The sequence below is a fragment of the Corvus hawaiiensis genome, chromosome 9 (genome assembly GCF_020740725.1).
Source record: "Corvus hawaiiensis isolate bCorHaw1 chromosome 9, bCorHaw1.pri.cur, whole genome shotgun sequence".
Lineage (NCBI taxonomy): Eukaryota > Metazoa > Chordata > Aves > Passeriformes > Corvidae > Corvus > Corvus hawaiiensis.
Genome location: NC_063221.1, coordinates 9,268,641 through 9,283,665, shown reverse-complemented (window position 1 = coordinate 9,283,665; position 15,025 = coordinate 9,268,641). Strand labels below are relative to the sequence as shown.

The 15,025-nt window shown below is 39.9% G+C and overlaps 1 protein-coding gene and 1 long non-coding RNA gene across 2 annotated transcripts in view; one reads left to right on the top strand and one right to left on the bottom strand.

Annotated features, from left to right (window-relative positions):
• The window catches only part of LOC125330385, a 134,361-nt gene that overhangs the window by 62,330 nt on the left and 57,006 nt on the right, over window positions 1-15,025 (top strand). The gene's annotated exons all lie outside the window — the stretch shown is intronic.
• On the bottom strand, window positions 1,587-5,190 carry RGS1 (regulator of G protein signaling 1). Its single transcript, XM_048313431.1, has 5 exons — window positions 5,014-5,190; window positions 4,545-4,628; window positions 3,859-3,920; window positions 3,137-3,300; window positions 1,587-2,456 (listed from the first exon to the last, which is right to left on the bottom strand). The coding sequence occupies exons 1-5, from the start codon at window positions 5,115-5,117 to the stop codon at window positions 2,271-2,273; spliced, it is 600 nt and encodes a 199-aa protein (XP_048169388.1). The 5' UTR covers window positions 5,118-5,190; the 3' UTR covers window positions 1,587-2,270.

Here is a 15,025-nt window from a genome sequence, read left to right as displayed (position 1 = left end):
CTAGCAACAAGCCATCCAAAAGTAAATAAAAATCCTAACCATCCATGCTATGAAATATGATTTTAGTCAGAAATTTCATATGGGTGTTTGGCTTAACCATAGCAAAACTGGGAAACTGCAGGGAGAGCAAATGAAGACTGAGGCCATAATAATTAAAGGGATTTACAGTCAAAAGAATAATGTTACTTGAATACAGTGTCTGTTTAGAGGGTAGCTGATATTTCATAGCTCTTTCACCTCTGTGAGCTTGAAGTTCTGCAGAGACATTTGGGCCACATTAACTGTGTCAGAGCAAACATAATGATGCACCTTGTGTGGGAGGCACAGTTGTTATTCCTACTTCACAGCAATTAGATCTATTCCTAATGATCCTGGAAAATTAATTCCTGTAAGAATGCCAACTGGAGACTGGTTTACATTGTTCCAGGAGCAGTCAGGCTTTACAGTCAGACTCTCTCAGGAATGCATAACTTAACAATAATACTACAAGACTGGGGTCTTTTCTTCAGCATTTTTTAGCCTTGAAAGGAAGATGTAATTTGCAGTGGCTCCCAGCTACTACAGTAGGTGATGGTGGAAACTGGCACTTTTCTATGTTCCTTCCAGCTGTTTTGCTTCTAACACAGACTTTTATTCTCCCCTGGAGGTCCCAAAGTCCCCAAAAGGTGGCAGTAAGAACCTGGTCTGCTCTCGGTGAGAGGTGACATCTCTGAATTTATAGCTTCTCCTTTTGGTACAGAGCAGAGTGGGGCTCACAAAGCTCATGTTATTCTGAAAAAATGGAAAATTTGCAAGGCTGAGATAAAATCTTGTATTGCCACCCGTGTGATGTCAGCGTCTCATGATGGGAACTCATTAAAACCAAGGCATCCTCTGATTTATTTTCCCTGTAAGCTCTAATGTCACAAGGTCTCAAACACTTGAGTTTTGGGAGTACTCTTGTTCATGGTTACATATTTCAAGCATAATCACTTTTTTCCCCTTTTACTTTAGTTCTCATCTCTACTGTGGTATAGGCTACTCATTACATTTTAGAGTAAATTGAATGCAGTGAAATGAAATGACCCTTGATGCTAGTGTTGGTATTGCTTGTCACATTCTGGATCCTGCCAGGATTAGTGGAGTAATGCCAATGTCTCAAACAATGTGACTGCTGAGGAGTCTCTCTGGTTTCTGCCTCTCTACATAAGCAAACATGGGTGATCCATGTGCTCAACTCATCTTCAGTGTCCAAGGGGATTGACTGTGGGGCCATTGGCTCAATATTTTCTATATTTGAGATTTGACTTGGATTTGACAGCTGGTAGCTGGAGCATCATGAAAATACAAAGGAAATTTAGACTGGTTCCTCTTTATTTATCTACTTATTTTCTTTTTTGGGGGTTGTGAGTATGGGTCTAGGTAAGTCAGTATCACCTATTCCAGGTAACTCAGATTATGGTTGTGTAAAATGGGCAAAAAGAGAGAGAAGTGGTGGAGATAAAATTAACATTTGAATATGGAGATGAGAGGTAGTAGCATAGTGAGACTGAAGGGAATTTTGTGTTTCAATATTTCAGTAATTACAATGGAAAAATCACTTCAAATTTGATGTAAATAAGATATAAAACTTTATTATTAACTGTATTTTAATGGAGATTTACTTATTATTTCTCAATAAATTAAACAGGAAATGTGCTACATACCTGCCTGATGAATACAAATGTAATAAAATACAGCTTATATAATTCTTACATAATTTAAATCATATAAATTTTAAGACATGTCAATTTAGGATATATTTACATAGTACAATAGCATTGTGGAGCTCACACTCATGCTTATTAACACTTCATAGATTTTTGAAAGAGGCGTGAGTTTTGGCATTTTCTTGTTATGCCCAAAATCGTCAGTCATCCTAGCTTTTCTTCTGAACTTGAGAATCTTTTCCCAATGCTCAGCAAGTCTTGCACTTCCTAACAATCAGCAGTTCTTTGGGATCTAAGACACAGTTCAGTGTTCATGGTGCAGTTAAAACATCAGTTTTCATATCCTGCTTTGACTCCATGGTGTGTGGGAGGAGGGGATTTTCTCCCTGTGCTGCTCTCACCCCTGTGACAGCCTCACCAGCTTTTATCCTGCGTTCTCTTGGCTGTGGAGCTGCTTGCATTTCCCTCATATTCCTCCTCCCAAGACAGGGATATTCCTTGGCAAGATCCAACCACTCTGGAGGATCTCTTCACAGGGTATTTGACACAGAGTCTACTTGGCTCTTCACTGCCTCAAACACTTTATTTCGAAGTGTTGGTTTGCAGCTGGTTCAAAAGGTTCAGGTAGGATTTGGATTTTAAAAATCTGGGATATGAATCCCTTTCCATAAGGATGTACACTGTTTTCTGGGCTTCATCAAAACTTGAGTGAGTTGGGTCTTGAGCCTTTTTGGCTGTTGCTTCCCTCATCTGATAGTCAATATTGATCTGGAAAAGAAAAAAATAAATGCCATTGAAAACTTAACTTAAAAATGCAGTCTCTTTCTATATCTGTCACTTTGTCAACACATGAACTTGCAGCCTTAGAACTCTGTGATAAATCAATGTCAGAACTGCAAAATGGGGGAAATTAAATACTTGTATCCCAGCTGGGCACAAAAATTGCTGTTCACTATAGAAATGTAATTTGTTCTGGAGTTAGAATTAATACAGCTCAACAATGGACTACTGAGAGGAGCAACCTCCAGTTACTAAGAGAAATCTTGTGTTGAATGTCTCCAGTTTAAACATGATCCATATACAGAACTTTACATTTTCCAGAAGGTCCACTGCTTTTAAAAGACAAGAAATGTTCTGTGGCACTTCCACTCGCAAACACAAAGAATCTCCAAACAGCATCAGTAATTCAAACTGGGCTGACTCAGCAAGGAGCATCATGTGCTAAGCTGCTGAGGCCTTTGCTGAGCTCTGCTGGTGCCTCTCCCAGTATTGGCCTGCATCCTGTGACTGTGAGATCTGATAATGTCTCACTGCACACAGCAGTGATGCAAGAAGGGTCCTGAAAGCGTGCCTGTGCCTTCCTTTTATGTAACTGAGTGAGTGTGTGAGCATCTCAGTGAAGCCACACTTCCCCCTTCTGCCATGGCACAGATTGACTTCGTACATACCTGCTTAATGGCATCTGACTGAACAAACTCCTCATAAATCCTCTCTGCTTTGCCATGTAAGTGATCGGACTTGGTTTTCTTGTAATCCTCACAAGCCAACCAGAACTCGATGTTTTCCTCACTGAACTCTGACTTCAGGAACTCCCGAAACACACCTTGACCACCTAAAGCCAACACAAATACATCGTCTTTACTGTATGATATTTGTGACCAGGGAGGAGAAAGAAAAGTAGCAGCAGTTGTATTGAAATCTGATATAAAACCTTAGCAAAATACACTGTTCTTCCCTTCTTCGACATACTACAGATATTCTAATATTAAGGCTCATGGGAGTATTGCTAATTATGTTCAGTGGTTTTAGATCTAGACCCTGGGTACCAAATTATAACAATGCATTCTAGCCCTTCCTAAATGGATTGTCTTAGGGTATAAGTGGAGAGAAAATTCAAGATTAAACTGATGTGTTATCCAAGGACCGAAGACTGATCAAAATGAGCTATTTGGGGGTTGTTATGCTGAAAATGGGAAAAAAACCCCAAAACCCAACTTGGAAGCCAAGCTGTAGCAGTGTCCATGTTACAGTAGAGCTGTAAAAACCTGAGGTGCAGCAGCCCATTGTCTGACAGTGTTTATACAATGCTACAGCTTTGCCTATTTGGTGAGATTAGACAAAATTTTGTCCTCGGAGTAAGAACAAAGTCATACTGGAGTAACGGACTTACTTTGGCTGGCCAAGAGCTTTTCCAAAGACTGTGACCACTGAATAACTTCCTCTGCAGAAAGCCTAAGGTGACAAGAAAAAGAAAAGACTTTAGGCAAGAAACCATGGGGTTTGTTTGGTATGACTGAAGGAGACAAATTTTGTAATTTATTATTCTATTCCAGGAGTATGTGCCAGGTATTTTACTAAATTTATGGCTTTGTCATAATCTGAGATCCTGGAGACAGCCCACTTTGAGAAAAATAGTCAGAGATGAATTATGATGTTATGTTGAATTCTGTTCCCAGGAAAATAATCTTTAACTATGATAAAACTATTTTGTACCTCTACCTCTGCTTCCATATTTTTGCAATAAGAATGGTAATACCCCTACTCTTCACTTAAGTGAGAAGCATCTTTTTCTTGTAGAATGTTAGAGAACAGGTACAATGTCCCTCTGATAAAAATGGATTTAACCAGAGTGTCTTCTCCCTCACTGTTTGATGCAAACATATCAAATCACTAATTAAAAATCCTTAACTCCATGAATAGTTTCTAACTACCAATGTTCGCCTTTCTTGCATTTTGGAAATTCTAGATCTTTTTACAGTATTTTTTGTTCTAGAAGTAGTTTAGAAATGAAGTAGTTTACTATATAATAATCTAGCTATAATTATATTTTAGAACTGGGTATATTTCAGTACTTACATAACATTTCTAGAGTTGGAAGCCTTGATCCCAGATTCAATATGTGGCACCATGCACTTCAAATAACTTTTGAGATCTGCACCACTGAAACAATGAACAAACATTTTTTTTAATCCATTACATTGCAGCTGCATTTAAATTCTATTTAAATTTTCCTCAAACTTTCAAACAGAGACAGACAGCTCCATCCTAGCACTGAAGTCTGGCAAGTTACACATCCAAGTAATTTTTTTTTAAAGACTGAGGTCCCCACTGTATCCAAATTCTACTTATGATTACTTAAAACAATCAATTAATTAATTGGAATGCCTCAGCTCAAGCCTTTTTGAATGATGTTGCAGTCCTGGGCTTTGAGCAGGTTTTGTTCATTTAGCCTGAAACACAGTGCTAATTCTTAATCTCCAAGATTAGTGGAGTGTCATTTTCACTTCTAATACATTAAATTTTATACGAAGTTGTATATACTTACAAAGCCTTTTGCTTCTTTTTATGGACTTTGCCTTCTGCAAGCTTGCAATCTTCTTTTCCATTTAATTCAGTCATGTTGTTGTGGGAGAAAAAGAATCCTGGCATTTTACTAGAGTTTAACGTGAGGCGCGCTTCGCCACGATAATCCTCCGAGCCCCAACTGACAGCTCCCCGCCTCTGCTGCCCCCTTTTATTGACGCAGGCAGCCCTGCTAGCTGGTGTGAACAGAGCTGTTTATCATCTGTCTTCATCACAGCCTCTGGAAGTTCCCCTTTCAGTGCACAGTGACGTGAGTCTTCTTTGAGAAAGAAAACAGACAGCAGCGTCTCGTGGTTGAAGTTAAACCAGATGAGGCTGAATTAGTTTGGGGTTGTTATGTGTGACTGTGTATGTCTGGTACCAAAAAACAAAAATCCCCTCTAGAACTTCAAATTCTTGTCCCCTTTCTAATTGGTACTTGCAAGTCAGAAGTATTTTTTGGTTTGATGAACAGAGCTGCAAATACTGCAATTTTTTCTTGACAAAATTCACTTGTTGCATGCCTGTGTCCTGCATTTTTATGCTTTTCAATTGGTCAGGTGGGCTCAGCAGAATACAAGGAAAAGGTACTTTACAATACCCCAGTACTAAAGTTCCATATGCAACAAGCTATTTGCAAGTTCCCTGTTGCTCTTCAAACTAGATCATTACATTAGACAGGTTTATTTAGACACGTGCTGTGAAAATATTTAGAAGTGGTTTTCTCAGGAAGGGGTTTTGAAGCATCAAGAACTTATTTAATTTGGTTTGATTTTTCCAAGTCAGGTTATTTGGAAGCACAGGGACATATTTCAGGAATACCTCCCTAATTTTAACTGGCTTGGCATGTATAAATGTTGATTAGGTTAGAGCTGTTGTTGTAAACACAATGTGAATATTGCAACCCGTTTGAGGGAGATGGAGTTGTTTGTACAGACTTGAGTTCCACTTCAAAGAGGAAACCATGGATATAAAACAAGATGAAGTATTAAGTGTAACTGTTTATCTGTCCAGGATGGTGATCTAGATGTTGAAATACTTAATCTGGCCCCTGAGCAGCCCAATTTCTGCTTGTTTGCTCGGGTTAGTTTTGGGTTTTTTTCTGTGATGTTTCACAGATTTTCTTTTTTTTTTTTCCTAAATAACGTGTGCAACTTTGATTACTTATAAATAGCTCGTGAATGATGTGTACAGGGTGATGGTGGTATGGGGTGGTGATGGCATATGATGGTGATAACTGCTGACACATCCCCAGCTTCCTAGGCAAATGTGATGCAAAGGACTGGGAGCCCGAGAGCCGCCGGCAGACAGATGAGCAAGGACAGACCGTCAGGGTCGGGGTGGTGGTGACCACAGCAGGCTGCCGGCGCCCTGGGTGCCAGCAGCGACACAAATGTGTCTGCATGGGCTGTGCTGCCAGAAATACTTATCTCCACACTACCAGGTGAACACTGACCTTTGCGGGGGGGCAGAGGTATTTACTAACTGCTCTCCCCTGAACGAGACGAGAAAGGAAGGAAGAGATGTTATCAGTGCTGGATTTGTTTTCGTGTCTAACGTGCTAGATTTTGACATTCTGCCCCCCTCAGCGTCTCACGGTGTTCCCTCAGTTAGGAGCTGTCCTCAGTGGGAGGTTCCTTTGCTGGGAAGGTCAGAGAGATGGTGCACCCAAACCCCTTCTCAGAGGAGGGCACCAAAAGCGTAATAAACAACAGGGGAAAATAATTTCCTATCTCATCTCCCAGAACTCTGTAGCCCTAGGCTAAAAGTGGGGCAACGTCTTGAACTTGTATCAGCTGGTAATTATAATATACCAGTGGAGTTCTGTGAGTGTGAAGGACAGTGTTGACCCCTTGAAGAATAGGAGTTTGCTTTATTGTACCTATTATCAATGCAGGGCTGTTGACAGTTCATTTACAAGATGAGGAATGTCTGTTCCCCATTTAAAATGAAATTACTCTCTTTACCTTTTTGATTTGTTAAACATACCAATGCATATAATAGGTGTTGAGTCATTCCTTCCTCTAGAAAGGAATTCTCATGCTGAGTGGACTTTGTGCTTCACCTTCTTGCAATAAATATTCCCTTGAGTAAAGAAAAAATAGCATTCTTGTCATTTACATCAGGGTAATGCTGCTGTCCTACAGCATTTGAATTGCTTTCTAGGTCACACAACGCTTGAATTGCTTTCCAGGTGCTTTATTTGGTGGAGGAGATCAGTGGTGTTAGTATGGGATAACTTGTAGGTAACTTGTGTTGCTTGTAGAAATACCATATCACTGCACTCTAGGGGAGGTGGTAACCTTTGCTTTTGGGATCCTGGTGCTACTGAACTTGAATAAAAAGTGAAGCAGGAACAGGTGGAATACTATACTGTGAATGAGGAAAAAGTTGTGGTTACCAAGCAGACCACCTGGAATCAGCTGATGTTCTTACGTTCTGCTGTTCTCATATCCTGAATTAATAGTGCTCTTAACACACTGGGGAGTCCTCTCCAGTATTCCACATCACCAAACCCCAATCTCTGCATTACAACTGGTGCTCTTTATCCCTAGGCTAAAAAGAAATCAATGCTGCCTCTCTGGTTCACCCTAAGCCAGGTTTATTTGTCAACTGGTGTAAAGATCCATGTAAGACTGGAAAACATAGAAGACAGAGTTCTGAGTGTCTGATTTGGAGAAGAGATGAACAGTGGATACCTAGGAAGAAGTTTGGCACGTAAACCTCTAGCTTAGGGTCATAAGAGGATATTGGTGCTTTACGTTGTCTTTACACTTCCTATCTTCCTGTAAGCACTATTCAAACTCTGCAAAACCAAAGCCTACTGCATTCAGTAGCAGACACATCAACGTGGGACTACCATTATCAACCACTTTTTTCCTCTGCTATGGAAAAATACTTTCTTCCTCTGAGTAACTCTGATCTTCAGGGCATCCTTTTTTTTCTCAATGGAGTATTTCACTGACTCTGATTCACTCTTTCTATGCAAGCCTACTCATCTTTAAGGTTTTATTTGTTGAGCCCAGTGCAAGTTTCCCAATCTCAAGAATGGGAAAAACTGTGTACGAGACTTAGGTATGAGCACAACTGAAGTGAGAGGGAAAAGAGGAACTGTAAGATTCATAGAGCTGACAAGAATTTTTTTATTGCTTGAGCAACATTCTGCTTCTGCAGACCACACAAAACCAGGGAGACACCTGCATGGAATTTCCTAAGTTAAAAATTCATTAACTATGACTTTGGTTATTGTAAGGGATTCTGCTTTGTGAAAGAGTTGGACTAGGTCCCACAGATGGACTAGATGTTGGTTCCCTACAGTTTTCATTATTCTGTTGTCCTGAATATTCTGACTTGGTATTTCTAGTGTCAAAAGTGATACTTATTTTCAACTTTAAAAAATATGATGCTTCAAACTCATATGCATCTATCCATATTCAGGGTCACTATCCTGTTTCCTGTTGACAGAAATGTCTGGTGGGATTTTACATGATACCATGAAGAATAGCTATGTCCTGACCCAGCAGAAAGCTTTTCACATAACTTTCTGCCTCCTAATTTTCTGGATTTCTTTCAGTTTCATCATGGGATGGTTGGTAACAGACCTGTCTTTTTCATCTCCCACAACCTTAATCTACTTATATATTTTTCTCTGTTTCATGCATGATGGCCAATTGCTGCTTGAAATACTTTCTTGCTTAATAACCATTCTTTTCGTATTATTACAGGAAATTACAAAAATATGTATTTTAAGCCTTACAGTTTTAGAGCTTATTAGAGTAATCCCATTATTTGATACAAAACCCTCTTTGTCTTAAGGTTGGCATTGTCTTAGTTGATTCTGTCCAGTAAAAGAACAGAGGAGAACTTTTTGCAGGAACAGCAGCACAGCTGGCTGTCACCAGCTGGTTTCTACTCTTTTCCAGATCTCTTATAGGTTTGTGATGAATAATTCATCCAATTTTATGTGCACAGGAGAAGCTTGCAAGCATATGCTAATATTCAACCTGTTTCCATGCACTGTTTTCTACTCTTTCTGGTGACCACTTGGTAGAGTGTAAGAGAAAAAAATGTGAGAAAATTTCCATTACAACACTGGACAAGCTTGGTTAAAGCAGAGGGGACAAAAAGTTCCATGAACTACAAGTCCCGTTTGCTGGTCAAAATTAATTCAAGCTTCTCCTTCTGACTTCTGCTTTTTTGTTTGTTTTTGGTCACTCTTGTCTGGCCTTACCCTCGTTCATCCTCCACTTCAGCCCTGTTTCATTTCTCAGTGTTTCATTTTGGCTTTGGCAAGTTGTTGTCTTCCACACATGGCCGAATTTCAGCTTTGCTGCACTCTTGCTGTTGAGCATAAATGCCTCTGGAGTTAATCTGGCCACATCTGTGCTCAGCTCGAGGGCCCAGACAGGCAGTGCTGCCCCACTGAACACAGAACATCCCCTTGCCCATCATGCAGCTGAGCATTAGCTTAGCTATGAAAACAAGTGATTTCTTTGAAATGCTGTTGTCTTTTAGGTGACCTAAAGAAATCAACTACTGATAATCCATCTCTCTAGCACTTAAAGGAAATAGAAACTAGTTTCTGTGGGAGAGGAAATAGTGTGCATTAAAAAAAAAAGGGTGGTGGGTGCTTCTGAGCTGCAGTGATATTATTTCGAAATGTTAAAATTTTCTCTCATATTATGTAGTCAGTCCATAACAGAGTAATGGTAGCCCTTACAAATTATTTTTAGAACTAATTTCTGCTACAAGCAAAGGTTTTCTGGGAAGAAATTGTGAAGCCACCATGAGGAAAATCTTGCTACTGGTTTTAGTGGTCTCATTTTTGGTGTTGGACTGATTTGATTGAGAATTGGGTCTTTTCGTTTTGTTTCAAAGTTAAGATGTTCCCCATGTTAGCTATTGTTCCTGATTAATTCGACGAATTCTAACTTTGCAACCAGTAAGACGCAGCTAGGGCTGAATGGCATCAGACTTCTCAGAATACAAGAGGATTTCTATATTTGAAAAATAGTTGGAGCCTAATGCCAACCTCCCTCAAGGAATGTCACAAGCTGAACTTTGAGCAGTGATCCACCACTTGAGAAAGTCTTATGACATTTGCTCTATGAGACACCTGACTCTGGAGGACAAGTGACCAGAGCTTTCCTGAAATCTCTTCTAGCTGTTTCATTTCCTCACTATAAAATGACGTCACAGAAACATTCCTGCAAAATTCCAGTTCAAGCCAAAATTTCACTGTCTGTCTCTGAAGTATCTGCAGAATGCTTTTAGGGGATTTTATTTAGGGTTTCCCCTAGCTTCTGCAGGAACCTTGTGGAGTTTTGGGGGGTTTTCCTGTACTGTGGCAGTGAAGGAGAAACCTGGTAGGAACCCTTGAAGTCACTGTGGAGAGCACTCAAGTGATGTTTTCCCTGGTTTTTTGAATCATATGGGGATTAAAATACAGTTCAGTCCCTTCATCCATTCTGGCAGGTCTGGCTCTGGTCTTTCCTTTGTCTGTCAATCTCTAAATGCCTTCATGGGTGCTGTGCTCTCAGCTTTTGTGACTTTAGTTGTGTCCCTAACCTGTCTAACTGCTTCATGTGTCTGTTGCAAGTGACCATTAGCTACTGGAAGCTGTCGATTTGAAACTTTCCTGAATAAAAATTGTTCTTATGGTTATTATTTTCTTTATGGCATCTTTTCAAACTTTCATGACTTGACTTTACAGAAAAAGATCAATATTTTACGATAAATGTTGGCATTAAGGGTTGTGTTTATATGAGAGTCAGTGCAAGGAATTAGATGTGTATTTCCTCACCATACTGAGCACATTTCACTGACATGCATATCCAGTAATTCCCTCTTTCTTGTGACCATTTCTTAATTAGAGTGTAATAAGCTTATACAGTTTATCAGAAACATGATCCTTTTCTTTCTGGGGCTTTCCATCTGCAATAAATTAACAGTTGAATTTCTGTGAAATCAGGGGACTGTTGGTTCTCAGTCAGATTGGCTGACACCTAGATGAAGAAGAAAAAAAAAAGAGGAGAAAAAACTGCAGTACAGTGACTTCTGGGTGGCGATGGTGATGCTTCCTGTATCTGCTGTTCACAGAGCAGGAAGTGTTCATCGCTCACCCTCGGGAAATGCACGCATTTCTCATTACCTCCTCACATTTTCGTGAGCCCCACACTGCACTGAAGCAGCCCCTTGTTTCTCATGTGCTATTAAGCAAAATGGAGTGAGAGCAGGGCCTGAGGTGCTGGGGTGTGAAGCAGAGTTTGCTGAGTTTCCACTGTCAACACGGAAATGAGATATGTGAGCTCAATACAAGCTTGGCTTTCAAAGCCTGAAGGCTTCAGTTTCATCTGAATCTTAATGGACAAAAATCAGATGCTTTTTCTCTCTTGGAGATGGTAAAATTCTGCATCCTTCAGAACTGTATTAACAAATGGTTTGATTGAACACAGCAAGCTAAAACTTGCGGTATCCGTTTTAAAAATGTTTTTAAGCGCTTTTAAACAGGAGAAGTATTACTGAAGCTTTTAGTGGAGTTATGCCGCTAAAGACTTCTCTGAAGAACTGCACTTTTAAGTGTCTGTTTTACACTTGGTGTTATGAATTTCCTGGCTGAATTTTCACTTCAGTGCCAGCCCAGATATGGCTCTCTTTGACCAAAAAAACCCTCACAGACTGGAAAAAGCTGTGAGCAATATGGTCTAAGCTCATAGCTGATCCTGCTTTTTAGAGCAGGGGTTTGGACTAGAAACCTCCTCAGTTTCTTCCAAAATTGGTTTATCGTGAGATTCTATGTATAACTGATGAATAATGTCTGGAACACAGAAGTCTAATTCAGTTAGAAGATAACTACTTTAGGAAAGAATGGTAATTGTAGAAATTAATACAGGTTTCCAGCTTGGCTCTTTTGAATGAGAACTACACACTGGAAGTGCATCATTCAAATCACCATTTCTTCCACCTCCCTCTGAAAATACTTGCCTGGTATATACATGAAGTAGCAGAAAGTTACTTCAAGAAATGGGAAAGTTGAAGATAGCTATGAGGTCTCAATCTAAATCTATAAAATTTTAAAGCTACATGTTTTCTGTGATGATCTCTAAGAACCAGCTCTTCTTGTGATGAACCAGGAAAGGAAGATAGTTTAGTTTTGTTTCCTGTCATTTACTTTGAATCTCACCTGCTGTCTAATTTCAGTTCTCAGGAATTAGAATGTTTGCAACAGAAAGACTTGCATTTCCTTACATTTATCATACTTGCAGTTTTCTGTTATGCCACAGAGACAGACCCCATCCATCCTATTGGTCACCTCCCTCCCTCCCTTATGACCCGTACCTGACACACCCTGAAACACTGGGACATCTGGAAATGTTCAAGCCCAGGCTGGACAGGGCTCTGAGACACCTGATCTGGTTGAGGTTGTCCCTGCTTATGGCAGGGAGCTGGACTAGGTGGCCTTTATGGGCCCCTTCCAGCCCGACCCATTTTAGGATTCCATGCAATGCCTGCACTAGGCTGGCTGCTACTGGTGAACTGCTGGCACCTCTGTGCTTTTGGGAAAATTCCAGCAGTTGTTTTATCGTTCCTGGGAAGAATGGGGGCAAAGGCTTTATTAAAATGCAATCTCCTGTAGTTCTTTGAAAACTGGACTCCTCCTGGAGCACATACCATTTAGTTAAAGACAGTTATTTGTAAGAAACTAGTGGGTTCATGTTTGACAAGACAAATGTTTCCTGAATGTATTCACCCACGTCACTGATGCCTGTGCTTGGCACCTGTGTTCGAGCATGCATGAGTGCTTAACAAAGCCTTTGGTGTATGGATTTGATTAAGAACAGCATGATCCTTCACACACCTTCTCCTGGCAGGGTCAGGAACAGAGTTTATGTACATGTCCATAAAAATAAATGAATAGACAGGGCCTCTTTGGGTCCCTGCATGTCTGCGTCCTCTCTAAAGTGTGTGGAAAATGACTCTGCTCTAATTTACATCTAAATTGCAGGACATGGGCCCTTGTAATTCAGAACCACTGCTCAGTTCCTCATTAATTATCTATCTGGAAGCCCACAGACCTTGGCTGACAAGAGTACTGAATATAACCTTTGTGCAAAAGAGGAGTTGTCATATCCTCAGAATGGATTTTCCTAATACGTGTCGTTATGAAAAACCAAACTCCCATGTCCCACTGGTTCCCCACCTGTGGTGAAAACTCATGATTTCAGCCTTGTTTCCGTAACCTCCACAGGCAATTAAAACTGCCATTCCTGCAGCATGGGCTGCCAGGTTTGGAATTCCCCATTGGCTGTGTGTGTACATGTCAGGAAACCAGGTGAGCTTTGATACATGCGACCACTTCCCTGTAATTTTGAAATGAATTTGAAGATGAACACACAAAAAAATTCAGTGTGCAAAGCAAGATAACCAAATCTGGAGGGAGAGTTTCGTATGAGCAGCAGGAAACGGAACCCACTGAGTTTCATGACAAGAGTAGTTCTGCTCTGAGCTGCTGAGCTTTCTTGTGCTGCCCTGAGTTACTCTGAAAGAGTCATCAAACACTGATGTACTTCTAACCTCAGCCTCAACCGTGGGGCCTGGAAACCACAGGCTAACAATCCTTTGTGAGAGCTGTTCTGCTGGCTGGCACTGCCAGGCAAGTGCTGAAAGGAAGCAAATAAAGACTTAAAAATAATCTTTCTTTTTTAAGAGTGTATATATTTGCAAAACCATTGTGAGGGTATTGATATGTGTGTATAGAACTTGACATTATCTCCAACATTCCTTTAAATGTAGCATTAGAATGGCTCTTCTCTTTCCACACATGATACGTAACACCAGAATGTTTGCTGCAGATCTGATGAATACCTGTTAGGAAATGTGTGTAGATATTTACATATGTTTTATTAATGGTGTTCCTTGAAAGCCACTTTGTAACATCCAAGTCACAAAGGTTCCTCTCAAACATGGTTTATTCTTGGTTTTTGTTTAAACAATGTCAAATTTAACACTCAAGCAATGTATCAGAACACACTGTGTTCAGTGACAGAAGGACAAAACCTGTTGGTGCTAGAAGATAAAATATAATTATTGTTGTTCTGTATAGAAGCATGGGTGTAATTTTCTTAATTTGTTTAGAATTTGATTGCACCCTTCAGTTTTACCATGAACTCACATAATATAGGAATAGCCACAGCAAGTGAAGGAAAGGGAAGGTGACTTAAGTTTTCTGGTATTATATTCTCATTTTCACACATGTGTTAATGCTTCTGAAGTGCTAATGCTCACTGTATTTGGTTGGGGTTTTTTTAAACTGAAGAATAACAACCCCAGCTATTTATTCTTAATGAAAATTCAGGTTGAGTAATGATGAAGTTTGAGTTAAAATCAGTGGAGCTGGACTGATTGCTGCAAAATTTCCCCCTTAATTGTGATGGTAAGAGACACTTCCCTCAGCTTGGAAGCTCTTTTAGTTGTCGTTTCCTTCCTCTCACTGCTGTTATTCAAACAGAGGAACCTCAAATTTACAGTGCATTTTTTGCTCTGTTAAAATTTGTGTGGGAAAGACGCGTCCTAGACTTTTTTTAATACACAGGTTGGGATCTATAACCAAAATAAGTAAAGACAATGGTTCAGCAAATAAGAAAGCTCACTTCTGAACTGAATAATAAATAAGACTTCACTTGCCCCAGGACACAGATAAATACTGGAAGATTAATCAAAAAGTTTCTCCTATCAATACAAAATGGGCTTTACCTGCTCTATATTTGTTGTGTTCTAGTGAATTGGCATGCCCTGCTGCTTATTTTTCATGTAAGAATCAGTTATGAATTATTAGATTATTTCTAATGGGAAAAATTTTCCCGTAGTAATGCTTTGGTTACATTTTGCTTAGATTCTAGTATGTGGCAGCTTCCCCCTCACATACAGAAATATTGCTGCTTGGAAAATGACAAAATAAGGATGTTTTATGACTATTGGGTAGGGGTGAAATGTAT